General features: G+C 36.3%; 1 protein-coding gene across 3 annotated transcripts in view; it reads right to left on the bottom strand.

Annotated features, from left to right (window-relative positions):
* rap1ab (RAP1A, member of RAS oncogene family b) overlaps positions 1-14,993 on the bottom strand; it is a 31,092-nt gene that overhangs the window by 12,604 nt on the left and 3,495 nt on the right. For all 3 annotated transcript variants that reach the window (XM_016241490.1, XM_016241489.1, XM_016241488.1), the window contains 3 exons: positions 5,506-5,574; positions 5,344-5,400; positions 1,798-1,938 (listed from right to left, as the gene is read on the bottom strand). In XM_016241490.1, coding sequence (XP_016096976.1) covers positions 1,798-1,938; positions 5,344-5,400; positions 5,506-5,574 — 267 coding nt within the window. The remainder of the gene's footprint in view (positions 1-1,797; positions 1,939-5,343; positions 5,401-5,505; positions 5,575-14,993) is intronic.

Below are 14,993 nucleotides of genomic sequence, written 5' to 3'. Positions count from 1 at the left end.
CAAACATTTGACTGGTACTATATATAGAATACAGTATATACATAAACAGAATATACTGTATATACAAACACATTTTTTGCCATGATCACTCAAATGTGGTGATCAAACACGTATAATGGTGACATATGTAAGGGCATTTAACAATTTAACAATAAACTTTCGATGAGTGCGATGCACAAAGTAATGGGGTGTTAGTTGTAACACACGTGGTTTGAATATTTATTTTACCATAGTAACATTTAAATTCTGGCTTAAGCAAATTTTTTATCTCAGTTTTTATTATTAATTTAAAATGAGACAAATCTGCTATTATTTTAATCTCCAATCTGTTATTTATCAGTTCAGATATATTTTTTTAATGCTTTGATTACTAGCAGAAGACACTAACCAGTTTTAAATTCCAGTTGCGCAGATGGGGATTTACAATGGCGTTACAATGTACTATCCTATGACATTAGCGATGTAATTTACACTATTTACTTTAATTAATTTTAATGAGAAACAACAGGTGAATAAAGACTGACAGTCAATGTTTAATGTTTAGAAATTATTATTTCAAGACATGTAAAGCATTTTTGCTCGTTTATGTGGGCCGTCCCAAGCATGGTTGCAATGTGTTCATTGTCAAACTCCAAAATCTGATTATTTTTGATTCTTAAAAAACACTATTATTTTATTTGTAAAAAATAAATAAATAAAAAAAATTAAATAAAATTAATAATAATATATATATATATATTATTTTTTTTTTTTTTATTATTAACAAATATTTTAGTTTGTCTTGTATATTTTTTTCATTCGATCAGATAAGATTTTAAGCTGTCATATGGTCAAGTTACAACGTGCCCCTCAGATGTTACAATGTGTTCCCACCTACGGGGCATGTTGTCACATTTCACTTCCATTTTTGAGGGTAAATAAAGAAAAATGTATACACTGTAATTATGAAACAAAGTGACAATTGTATTAGACAAGTGTAAAATTACTGTGGATAAAAAAATATATATATTCTGAACCCCATGTGGATTTACACAAACTGAGAAAGTCAAAAAGTGTTAACTTTGTGCCCCACTCTCCCCTACCTCTGTAAATAAATACAATATAAATTCATGTCTCGCGCACTTTAATGCCCTTTGAATGTAACGTGTACGTTCCCTTGGAACTGGAATCATGGTGGAATTTCATGTTAAGTCCACTACGCAGGGCACTTACGGTCGAATAAGACAACGCGTGAATGCTGCCTGAACAAGAAACCTCCTTACTGAAGGGAAAGTGTTGACTGGTGTCACTATCTCCACACACACTGTTCTTTCCACACATCCAAAAAAGGGCATCCCATGCCTGATATAGAACAGAGGCAAGCCAGAAGATTTGGGTTGAGGGTGGGCTGCTGCAGAGATGGTGTGTAAACCCATGGGATGACAGATTCATTTCATCAGTACTCTTGCTTTGCTTAGGGTTGGGAAATATATAGAATATTCACAATATTGCTGGCAATATAAAGTAGCATGTCATTAGACTAAATTGTCTAACTTGTTTAATATAAATAATCAGCAAGCCATTATACAAAATAGGAAAATCTTTAGATTTTTGATCTTTGATTTGAAAAAGAGAGAAAGCGATAATGGTACTTTAAACTGTGTAAACAACTACCAGGTGCATTTGGCTTGTGATGGGGGAAAAAAAATCATGGTTTTAGTAAGGCAGTGATTTGATATACTAAGTCTTTAAAGTGATTCTGTGCGTGCATCCATACATCAACGTCCACTCAACAGGAATATTTTCTCTCACACTTACATCCTCTGTGTCCTTTACTCGTAGAATCTGCTCTCTTAAGTCCTGCAGGTCGTTGAATGTGGACTGTGCTGTGATTGAGTACACAAGAGCAAAGCCCTGACCGTTCTTCATGTACAGGTCCCTCATAGCTGTGAATTGCTCCTGAAAGAGGGAGACAAAAAAAAATACACAATGAACAAAGCACAACTGTTTAAAAGTGTTACTTTGTAAACTTTGACACACACATAGACACACACATATACATATATATATATGGTGAACTGACTTTCAGTGGAGGGAAAGAAACATCATAGATTTTGTTAAAGGGGTCATGAATTGCCTTTTATTAATATTTTGTACTGTTCTCTGAGGTCCACTTATAACGTTATAATGTTTATAATGCACTTATACATTACTTTCGGGTCCAATAGGCAGTGCCGCATAGTCACTAAAATTCATCATTTGCATTTCTTTAAGTCTTGCCAGTGTATAAACCATTCAGCACTTGCACTCTCTTCTAGAGACGGTGTGCTCATGCACAATCAAAGCACACACACATAAGGCTGCCTCACATACACTAACAATAATTCCGGGAACCTGTTACCACAATTTAAATGCATGGTTGCAAGTTCAGTTGACACAATAATGTTGATCATTATACATTACATATTCTGTATAATTTAAAATCAAATTTCTGCTTTAATTTAATTTCTTTAAAAATTAAGATGTAATAACTCAATAAAACTGGTTAACTTTGGAAATTGGTTAGTGCATTTCTAGTCCCCAGCATGCTTTGCATAGGACTGGATAAGGAGAGTAAATGTTGGAATTAAAGAGAGTAAATGTTGAAATTATTCCGGTGTTATTTTATGTGTTTTTAGTGAAGGGAAATACCTATTAGTGTTTAATGCTGTTAAGTTATGGTTACCATTGTGCTGAAGAGTAGACCACATGAAGGTAAACACTACATTGACTCTATTAGCAATGACTGCGCTAATGCAAAGAAAAGAAAGCACAAAATCACTTTTACGGACTCTTAAATTAAATGTTCCCTCCTGGTGGAATGACCTGCCCAACTCAAACCGAGCAGCTGAGTCCTTAGCCATCTTCAAGAATCGGCTAAAAACACATCTCTTCCATTTTTATTTGACCCTCTAACTCTAACACTCTCTATTCTAATTATATTCTTTAAAAAAAATAAAAAAACACTTGTTCCTTTCATTTGCTGCTCGTTTTCTTTAAAAAATAAAAATAAAAAAAATAACTAACACTTGCTTTTTAATCTTTTTGTAGTCTATCCGTTTTCTTTTCATTTATTATACAATTAACAAAAGCAAAAAAGACCTCCAACACTAGCTTGCTCTATTCTTTTTCTATTCTATCCGTTTTCTTTTTATTTATTAAATTATTTTAAAGAACCCTTGCTACGTGTACTGCGTGCGCTAAGCTAACTGAGACTTGTTATAGCACTTGTATATCATTGCCCTTTTGTTGATTTTGATTGCTCATTTTTAAGTCGCTTTGGATAAAAGCGACTAAAGCGACTCTGCTAAATGACTAAATGTAAATGTAAATGTAATGCCAGTGACAAGTAACATCTTACTTGTTCATTATACATACTAAATAAGTTACGTTTAGCGTGTGCCATGATAGCTGTGGATTTGAAAAAAAGGAGAGAGGGAAAAAAAAAACAGCATAAATTGGTTCCAGGCCATCAAATCCATTAGTTGGAACAAGAGTAACCTAAGAGGGGAATTCCCCCATTTTCATAAATAAATTTCAGGCCCTGAATGAATGTCGGAAAAATCCTAATTGGAGCATCACTATAAATAATTCTACATGATAAAAAGAAGGCTTCAAAACAATCTGTATCAGTGATCGTATCTGCAGATACTGCTTTCTGTGATCGACGACCAGTGGTCGGCTCCAAAAATCCTGATCAGAGCACTCTTAGCAAAGACTGTGTTTTTCCACAACTTGGCACTGTTCAGCATCTTGTTGTCTTCTGAGCCAGCTTTATCGTTTGGTTTCTGCGTAGTCCTGCATTTGTCTCTCTCATTATTTACACTACATGTGCTAATTGGTGAGCGGGGCTAAATGAGCAGCGACAAGCAGGAGTTGATCATCTTCTGCGGAGACAGTGCTTAGCGCCACACTATTACATCATAAAGTGGCACATTCCACAAGCTGTCGTTTTGGCAGATTGGCGTCAATATAAGCTGTTTTTAGACGAAAAAGTTTTGAGTTCTGAAACTTACAGGATGTTTTATAGTACTATGACCTTTTATATGTCAAAAGATCAAGGGAATTTAGATTTCTCAGTTCATGACCCCTTTAAAAATATATTCTTTTAAATTCAATATACTGTTCATCCAATGATTGTACCACAATAATGTAATGTCTTGCATTACTTGAGGGCTTTTCTCATCAAATATTAATGCACATTATTAAACATCACATCATGCTATGGGTTTGAGAGAAGTGCCTTTCAAGACCTCTGCAGTCTAAACTGAGAGCTAGAGGTCTTCAGGGGTCCACTTGGACCTTGAAACACATGGTCTAATCCGAGAGGATTCGGATTCTCAACTTTGGACACGAGCCAGGTATGATATTAGTAGTTTTCGGTCTCTGACTCTTGGGTGATTTTAAATGGATGTTCTTTTACCGAATGTTAAATAAATATGCCAACTTCATATTTTTTTGTTTTGGCCATTAAACAATATTTTATTATTTATAACAAGTACATATCAATAATTCGATGTGTTATCTCCTCTTCAGTCAATCCATGCTTATTTTGTAAATGACCAAACCACATGGGATTCTGGCGTGAGCAGCAGCAGTATGCAAACCTTATAAACTGCACTCTGCAATAGCAGAGCCATTCGAGAGAATGAAGGCAGGGATTTACTTGCTAATATTAACAAATATAAATTCCTTGTCATTTGAGGTGCAACATAAGCAGTTAATCTACTTGAATTTGCTTGCAGAAATCTACTGCCAGATAATAAAAAACACATCTAAATGCAGTTGATTTCAAAATTAATTAACATTAAAGCATAACTGTATATTTGAGTTTTTTCCCCTCAAACAAAACAATGTGAAATTCCACAGAAAACAGGCAATTCTCCCACATTTTTGACATACAAAAATAAAGTTGACATTATCTGGCAACATGGGTTAAAAATATATAGCTAACATAATTGTTATGAAGAAGGATCAGAGAACTGATTTAATCAACAAAGAAGGTAGGGCTCTCACCACTGGCATGCAGGGCTGCAAGCTGTGCATATGTCGCCACCTTTTGCATACGTGTCCAGTTGATTTTTAAGAAAATTGCCAACGGGTCAGGTCAGACTTGGGTCAGGTCTAATTTGATTGGGCCTGTCTCATTTCAGGTCAGGTTGTTGTTTATTAAAAATGTATTTATGCATGTCAGGTTTTTCAATAAGAAGTTATTTGGGTCTATCCAAATCGGTTACAGAGCTGTGAATTGTCCACTAATGTGGTAACTGTACGTTGACAGCTGTTGCTGGCTGAAGTATGGAAACGGAGGCCAAAAGGACTTACTGTTCCTGCTGTGTCCAGGATCTCCAACATGCACTGCTGGCTGTCCACTTCCACTTGCTGCATGAGGAGAAGAGGAGAAGAAATTAAACAGAAATAAGCTTCCATCGTCCACTGGGATATTGAACAATAGACAGGAAAAGCTACTGAGCATAGAATTGCTACCTTCCTATAGGAGTCTTCTATTGTGGGGTCATATTTCTCCACGAAAATTCCCTGGACAAACTGGACTGTCTGCAAGAGACACAGATATTAAATTAGAGCCAGAGAATGTTTCACGCACACCTGTAAAAAAGTCAATGTCAACAGTCACAAAAAAATAAATAAACAAAATTAACTAAACAAAACACAACTGCCATATATTCTCAAAGCAGTAAAGGATTGAAGGGGTGGTCACAGTACACTTTCTGTCCCTCTGACTTCCATTCATACATATGCAAATGTGGGAGACCAGAAACACAAGTAAATATGAAAACGTTCTTTATTTTGATGCGTACTAATGTTTGGTGAACTTTGATCTGCAAATTTATATCACATGAAGATGTTTGACCAATAGAAGAGCTGTATGTCCTGGGGTCCGTTCTTCGTACCTCGCGTCATACATCTGAGATGATTCAACAGTTGCCAGATCTTTTAAAGGTGCACTAAGCAAATTTTGCCAAAATGATGCTGATATTTGAAAGCACCCAAACAAACACGCCCATACCCCAACAGGACCTCACCCCTATTTTGATAACTCCGCCCCACACGTACGTACACAACCCTGGCAGTGGCGTTGGTGGAATCTGCAGTGCCTGCCGGCCGGCCGAGGGTATGACATCATCAATAAGTGAAAGCGATGTGTGCTACTATGGTAAATCAGGTCGAATGTGTTTGGTAGTAGTGCGTGTTTAATGGTTTAGCTCAGTTTCATGTGGAAGACGACGTTCAACACTTCAATATTTACACGCAGGGCCTAAAACTAACTTTTTGCCACACCTGCCAATGGCCGGTGACGTGATAAAAATTTACCGGCCAAAATTTTTTTTACTGGCCATGAAACTATTTGCAAAAACAGGCAGTCATTACTACTACAATGACTAAACATATTTACAATGTTTTTAATGTGTCCTTTACTTTACTTACAAGAAGAAAACAACAAACAGATTTTGTTGAGATTCTTGTTCTTTGCATGTTTTCGGCAAACGGAGCAGGCCATCGTGCTACACCTGTTTCACACATACTCAGTTTGCAGTGCGTATGTGGTGCGTATTTGTTTCTGCATCCATGTTAACAGATTAGAGCAGGGCTATATAATTAGCTTAATTTGAGGGTTGAATTATCAAACTGAAAAGGGGGCCAAGGGGGTGGGGGCGTCCTGATCTCTTTCTGGGGGGACCTATAAAATTAGAAATTAAATTGAAATAGGAAACATTAGTGCTGTCTGTCAATCGATTAAAAAAAATAATTAATCACACATTTTCCTGTAATTAATCATGATTAATCGCATATTTATAGTCACAATTTCACATTGAACCTCCAAATTAATGTAGAAACAACAAAGATAGTATATTTTAAATATGTTTAAATGGCATCTTTTTACTAAGTAGTATATTATTAATAATACTGCTACTGGTGTCTCTATTAAATACATTTTCCCTCAATTTTACCTATTAATTATAGCCATTCAACATTACAGTATAATTGAAAGACATTATTTTTAACATTTAATAGGCTCTGAAATATTAAGTGATTTTAAAACAATCTTCACATAAACCTTTATTCAAGCTACACAAGTTAATCAGCAACTAGAGCAGTTGAGTGATTTCTCTTTTTCTTTTGTTTTTTGATTTACATCAATGACAGACTTCAGCAGGTTTTACATTAAAAGCAGCGCTGCCTCTTTAAAACCTGATGCACATGACGCATATCTTCTCCAAACTCTTTACTGTCATTAAGACAAGGGATGCACCGATACCACTTTTTCCAGTACTCGCCCGATACCGATACTTTTGTATGTATAATGTTAGCTGGTTAACTTAATTTATCAAATAGATACGGTCAAACCAAAATGTATTCAGACACCTTCAAGATTTCTCACATTATCACAGTTTATTCGCTATAGTTTAGAAAATGGTAATAAAATATGACAAGAACTCAGAGTTACACTGTGTCAGAACAAATTCATCTTGATAATGTTAGATAATTTTGATAGAAAGGTATGTAATAGATTACAATCAACCAAAATAATTCAGACAGCTGTTAGTACGACAGTATTTACACAACTATCAATACTTAGTCGGGCAACCCTTGGCCTTAATGACAGCCTGTAGTCTCCTGGGCATGCTGTCATCCAGCTTCATGAAAACCTCAACTTCAGTTTTTTTCCCAGACTCTGTCTGAATAATTTTTAGACCCAAATTTATATCAATTGTACTGGTAGTCCAATGTATGAAGAATTTTTGGGTATGATTTGTCACAGTTTACTTTATTTTGCTATCCTCACTTACATAAATGAACTATAGTGTCCTGCACCCACTAGTAAAAAAATATATAAAAAATTATATCTGGTCTCTGAATAATTTTTGGTTTCACTGTATATCCTTCAGTTATTTTCACACATAATTATGCCCATTAAAATCTATTTTACAAGTTTTTGTTACTTTCACGGTTCATTTTTTTGCTCTATGGTACATCATCTTTAATTTAATAGCATTAGAGCTGCTCCATTGCAGCGGCTTAGTACTGTAATCACACGCTTTGCTGTAATAATGCAGGGAACCATTCGTTATAAATCTCCTAACTGTGATATTTTCAGAAACAGAAGTCGCATTTTTTTCATTTGAAACGTGCTGCGGTTTACATTCCAAAGCCACTCATATAATGCAGAAACACTCAAGCAAGCAAAACACGCACAACACGTGCAGGTATTTGTACTGGTGAAGAATGTGAGGACAGTAGTACAAGCCTTGCGCATTTCACACAGGCTGCTAGATTCACTTTCGCCAGAAAGTCATTTATGCCTAAGGTTGAAAATAAATGATGTTTATAGTGAATGCCCCCATGAATGGTTTTATTTTTACGATTTTGTTTTAATCCAAATGATGCGTGTGCTAAGTGAGAGATCATCAAAGATCACACAACAGAATTGCGCGCGCTCTCTCTCTGTCTCCCTACCATTAAGTGACTTGTGCATTGTTTTACTTACTTGTTTTTGACATATCCGACCGAACTACAAATTTTCCAGTGATGTCTGTGAGAAAGATATATTCACTCGACAAGCTTGCGCATCTGCGCTGCCGCACGCTCAATCCACTCAGCGTGCTTTGTTTATCAGCTCGCGCACACCAGCTATACAGACGTTAATATTGAATGTTTAACATTATATTCATTGCATACATATACTTCATCAGTATATGACATCCTTACCTCCTTTCTGCTGTCTGTTGTTGGTGTTTCTTTGTTTGAATATGGCGCTTATCACATGCTGTGTGGTATCGGCGTTTGGTATCGGGGGGTTTTAACGAGTACGAGTACAGGAGACCAGTATCGGGCCTGATACCGATACTAGTATCGGTGCATCCCTAATTAAGACATTATAACTCATTTAAGACTACATTTACGAGGTCACTGGCCAAAACCGCGTATTTTTACATAATTGTGCGTTTTCTTCCATTGAAGCGCTACTAGTGCGCTGTCTAAAGCAGCTCAGTGTCTGTGTACAGCGGAACGAGCAACCTTTTAAACTATAGTCTACTTCACTGCACCGTTTCGGCGGCGTAACCCCAGGTATGTGTCATGTCGCCACATTCTCGGGTTATGTAGAATAAAGAAGGGAAACGTTAATCTTCCGAAATGAAGCAGCAATATCTTCTCAGGTAAAAGTTATTAGAACTGTCTAGGGGCAAGCTGGCCATCACTCTACTCTGACTCTCTGAGTCTCTGACCTTATCAGCCCGTTGTATCCTATTATTTGATTCGCTCTTGTAGCTTATGTTAAGTTTTACCCGCCAACTGGCGACTGACAGTTACATATACTCGCCATCGCTGATTTTTACTCGCATTTGGCGCTTGGCGTGGGTCCTACCTCTTGCATGATCGTAAACGCCTATTTTTAATGTTTTGTTTCTCAGAATGTTTCCTCTTTTTTTTTTTTTAATCTGCCATCTTTCGCTATCTATAGTCGATCTGATCTAATATCCGTCCTGTGCACTCACCGAGCGCTCTCTTTTCCCTATCATTACTAGACACGCCCCTTAATGCTGATTGGCAGCAAGTGTGTTTTGGGACTTGGTCTGACACTGGTCAAAAACTTTTTTCAAATATTGCTTAGTGCAACCTTTAATTCCGGATAACTGATCTCTGGCTAATTTGGTTCTTCAAACAAGTTAGCAAATTTGATTAAAATATCTGGATCAAGTTGTCTGAGATTACTTTGTGTTGTCATGTTCAGTGGAAAGGGCAGATATATTGATACTCGAAACCATGATCAGCAATGCAGTGATTTGCTGGCGTCAAGACAGCAACGTAATGACATCATTTAATTAAGATCAAGGAAAGAGTTTAGTGCGCAAAATGATATAACTAGTGTTGTCACGGTACTAAAATTTCAGTATTCTGTACCAATACCAGTGAAAATTCACGGTTCTCGGTAGGGATGCACTGAAATGAAAATTCTTGGCCGAAACCAAACAAAATGAAATAGGGCCGAAGGCCGAACAAAATTAAACACAGGGCTGAAGGCCGAATACCGAACACAGAGTTTTTTCCCCCATGTATTTTGACAATTGTTTTTTCACCATTGCATAAATTGAAAAGCCAAAATGTGATTTTTACTGTTTTGTCTTGCTTTTCAAAGAAAAAAAATCTATTACAAAACAACAATTTAAAAATATTTAACACTGAACATTTTTAACATTCTAGCAGACACTATACCAACAAAGCACAATTTCACTTAAAATTAATAAGTTAGTAAAATAATAATTTTTGGCCATTTGTTTGGCCTCACGCTTTGGACTTTGAACCCTGGGTAACAAGCAGATCTGCTGCGAGTTTGTGCAGCGCTGTCAGAATACATGCAATGCGCACGTGTATTAGAAAACAACGTTCTGCAGTTTATTTACTAATTGTTTAAGGCCATTTTGCGATTTTAATCATCATATAGTAACCAGGAACAATCACCCCTTCCTCTTCTCATTGAAGACATGCGATGCAATCCTAAACAGTCTCTCGCTGTCGGTGCTTGTAATGATTTTTGCATCTTTCTCCGACAGTTGAAATGCTTCCACACTGCTGACATGTGTGCTGCATAATAAAGAGTGCGCGCCTCTCACTCTGCGCTGGTTGCTATTTGATCGCGTCATATCATTGTTCGGTACAATTTATTCTGTCTTTTCGCTTATTCGAAATTGGTACCGAGAACTAGGGATGCACCGAATGTTCGGCAACTGAAATTATTCGGCCGAAAATAGCAAAAAGAGCTCTTTCGGTGCTTCGAATAATTTCGGTTGCCGAACATTCGGTGCATCCCTAGTTCTCGGTACCAATTTCGGCACCAAAGCAAAACACAAAAACATGCCAATTAAAATATGCAATGCGCACGTGTATTAGAAAACAACGTTCTGCAGTTTATTTACTAATTGTTTAAGGCCATTTTGCGATTTTAATCATCATATAGTAACCAGGAACAATCACCCCTTCCTCTTCTCATTGAAGACATGCGATGCAATCCTAAACAGTCTCTCGCTGTCGGTGCTTGTAATGATTTTTGCATCTTTCTCCGACAGTTGAAATGCTTCCACACTGCTGACATGTGTGCTGCATAATAAAGAGTGCGCGCCTCTCACTCTGCGCTGGTTGCTATTTGATCGCGTCATATCATTGTTCGGTACAATTTATTCTGTCTTTTCGCTTATTCGAAATTGGTACCGAGAACTAGGGATGCACCGAATGTTCGGCAACTGAAATTATTCGGCCGAAAATAGCAAAAAGAGCTCTTTCGGTGCTTCGAATAATTTCGGTTGCCGAACATTCGGTGCATCCCTAGTTCTCGGTACCAATTTCGGCACCAAAGCAAAACACAAAAACATGCCAATTAAAATTTTTTACTATACTTTCATTTAATCCAAACTGTGTACATATTTAATTTTAAAGGACTTTTGAAAGCCTTCTATAGTTATTCAGCCAAGAATAATAACTAAGTTAGCTTAAAAAATTAAATTAAAAAAAAGCCCAGAACTGCTTTTCTGACTGATATGGCAAACAATGTTAACCGTTAGTACATTCTCTAACACGCATATTTTAGATTCACAATTCATTTAAAGTATGTGAATTGTGTGTAAAAATAGTAAATATCATCATGTCCTCCTGTTTTTTTTTTTACCCTAATAAAAGTTATAGGAGCATTAAATAGTTAATAAAGAAACTTCATTCTAATGCTCATTATATTAGCGTTAGCCGCGCTTATGCTAACGATTAACTACTCTAATAGCAACGTTCATTTCAATACGACATTCAAATTAAAATATTGAATAATATTCATAAGAAAAGCGGTGTTTCCCACAGACTTGCACTCTATTTGTGGTGGCATTTATATGCAAATTCATTCTCTGCCAGCAGGAGGCACTTGTAGAGCGGGAGAGAGGCTGTAATCAAATAAGCGCTGCGCTCACAAACGCTGCTCAGGCATTACAGGCAAGATGAAATGAAAAATGACATCCATAATTTTCTGAAGACAGTCGGTTTCCTTCAGAAATACAGTGATATAAAAACACCCGTTTCGACTTTGACACGTGCAGTGCTCATGTTTATTCAACGAAGTCAAAGCCTTTTGGAAAATCTATTTGTGGCGGTCAGTTTTGATATTGTGGGGGGCCGCCACAAATAAATCAATGTATGGGAAACACTGAGAAGATCTAAATATAATTTTTTTTAAATGAAACTTGCTTGCTTGAATTCTTTCATTTGTGGCGGTCAGTTTTGATATTGTGGGGGGCCGCCACAAATAAATCAATGTATGGGAAACACTGAGAAGATCTAAATATAATTTTTTTTTATGAAACTTGCTTGCTTGAATTCTTTCATTTGTGGCGGTCAGTTTTGATATTGTGGGGGGCCGCCACAAATAAATCAATGTATGGGAAACACTGAGAAGATCTAAATATAATTTTTTTTATGAAACTTGCTTGCTTGAATTCTTTCATTTGATATGGGTGTCTTTAAAGTGTTTTGTTAGTTTGGTGCGTTTCCTCATTTTGAGGTAGCCACGTCTCTTTTGCTTTTATGAAGAGCGTATCTGCACACCTTTCGAATAGCGCATCAAGAATTGGGTTGACCGGGTACTTAAAAAAAACCTGGTACCGTAACGTTTTTATTTTTTTAGTACCAACTTGGTACCGAAGTACCGGGTCTTTTGACAACACTAGACATAACTATTAATTAAATTTAATTAACCCTCATGTGATGTTCGGGTCCTTTTTGCTCTGAAAATGTTTTCTTTTTCCCGAAAATACTAGTTAATGTTACCGCATTGGACTGAAATTTTGTGACTTTGTTCACAAAGGGTATAACTACTTCTAATTTTTTTTTAATCATTTTCATACTTTATCAGATTCAGATTGATGAAATTATATTGGATGCAGTTCAGGGTAGGATGAAATAGAAAACTTGTAATACTCCCAATAGTTTGTATAAGTGTGTGTGTGTGTGTGTGTGTGTGTGCGCGTGTGTGTTAGCGTGAGTATGCATGCATCCAAACATGAACAGGTCCAAGGCCTTTATGTTTGCAAGCACACGTACATATGTGAACGTGAACATGATCAACATGCTCCTGAACACTAATAGTTTCTATTACTTTCATTCTTTCCCATTCACTTTGAATGGCTGGACATTTTTGACCGGGAACACCACACGTGTGACTTTGTGCCATTTTGTACTAAATAAAAGCCTTTCAAAACAAACTCCCTGATTAAACATTAAAGTATACTAGTGTGATAAACAGTGCAAATTTTCATCAGTTTTCATTTAATATTGTGAAAATTATTCATAAATAATGCTTTTTTCACTCAAAAAATGAGGTGCATTCTCTCAGATAAATGAGGCCTACGATTAATCAGAAGCAAATATAAACACAAAACCAGTCCTAAATGAAAGAAAAGAAGTTGACAAAAAAAGATTGAATTCAATCTTTGGTGATAATATAGCATAATGAGTGATTAATAAGCAATTTTTTGAGGCCGGGTCCTTCTTGCTCTGTAACCTCGTTAGTGTGGAAGGGTTCTGAACACAACACAAGGGTTAAATGCAGTCGAAATACATTTATTTTGTGCTAAGTATACTACAAATACATTTACATATTTATGTTCTTTGGGGGGGGGGGGATTCTAATGCTATTTCATGCATTCTGAGTTATTTACACTGTTAAGAGTTGGATTCGCATGCTTAACATGGCCAAAGTTTCAAAAAACTATTTGGACATATGATGGATTATTTCTGTGCCAAATACACTCCTTTCAGATTCATATAAGTTTCGAAAAAATATATTTTTTCAATCATGGCCCTCCATGACGTCATGAAAGATGGAATTCCTTGCATGGGCACTTCTCCCGGAAGAGCGCGCACACAGCAAACAGAGCAAGAGCAAGAGCCACCCATCAACGTGCTTCATTCGGGTCAAGGAAGTCGTCGTTATGACTGCACAGGACTTGCTCGAGAAGTCTCCAAAGAAGTAGGGATGCACGATATTGGATTTTTGCCGATATCCGATATTTTTCAACTCTTTTTGGCCAATAGCCAATACCGATACATTTCCTTCTGTTTGGAAACAACACCAAGTCTTTCCTGTGTGGAAATTATAAGCAAATTATTTTTAAGTTTGGTTAGTTTTTAAACGAACTTATTTGTTAGAATTAAATAAACAATAATGAAGTTCTTTTATAATGACAGTACATTGAAGCTTTGAAAATAACTATAAATAAACTATATATCAATCGCTGCATTTTTTTTTTTAAGAAAGATGCAGTTGTAACCATAACATTTTATTTTAAGATTTAACATTTGTAGATGGTCTAAAGCAAAAGAGTTCTGAAAATCTTTTAGAGCTCATAATTTGTTTAAAAATTATAACATTACACATTAATGAATAAATCAGTATATATAAAATTATTTACATTTTCAAGTGTAATTTTTGTGATTTTTTATTAATTTATGTAAACTATAGCTTCTGACCTTTAAATCAAAACATACTCATGATTTTATGACATCAATTACTGCTTTATTTAATCAGAAACACAGTCTAAATGTTATTTGTGTATTTTACTTTCATTTCATTAAAAGTAGGCCAACAGCGCCTCCTAAGGAATAAAAAAACTCCTTATGAACGGGCATTAGGACCGGGGGAAGCTGTCGCTGCACGTGCTATTACTGTTGACAATCATACACGTCATTCTGTACGTGCATTCACAGTTTAAATGCAGCTATCCAAAGCAGTGAATCTAATCACCATTCAGGCAAAACTTTGCTTCAAACATGAGTCACACTGCTGACATGATCTAATCGCTAGCACACCCTGAGCACATGTGAGTTAACGCATTCCTCTTATCGGCAAGACATATCAGCATAATATTTCATATCGGGCCGATGCCGATATGTACATTTAAAGCCATTATCGGCCGATT

This window comes from Sinocyclocheilus grahami, unplaced genomic scaffold, assembly GCF_001515645.1.
Source record: "Sinocyclocheilus grahami isolate Dianchi unplaced genomic scaffold, SAMN03320097.WGS_v1.1 scaffold623.1, whole genome shotgun sequence".
Classification (NCBI taxonomy): Eukaryota; Metazoa; Chordata; class Actinopteri; order Cypriniformes; family Cyprinidae; genus Sinocyclocheilus; species Sinocyclocheilus grahami.
The sequence above is the reverse complement of the archived record's forward strand: the minus strand, read 5'-3'. Positions and strand labels throughout refer to the sequence as shown.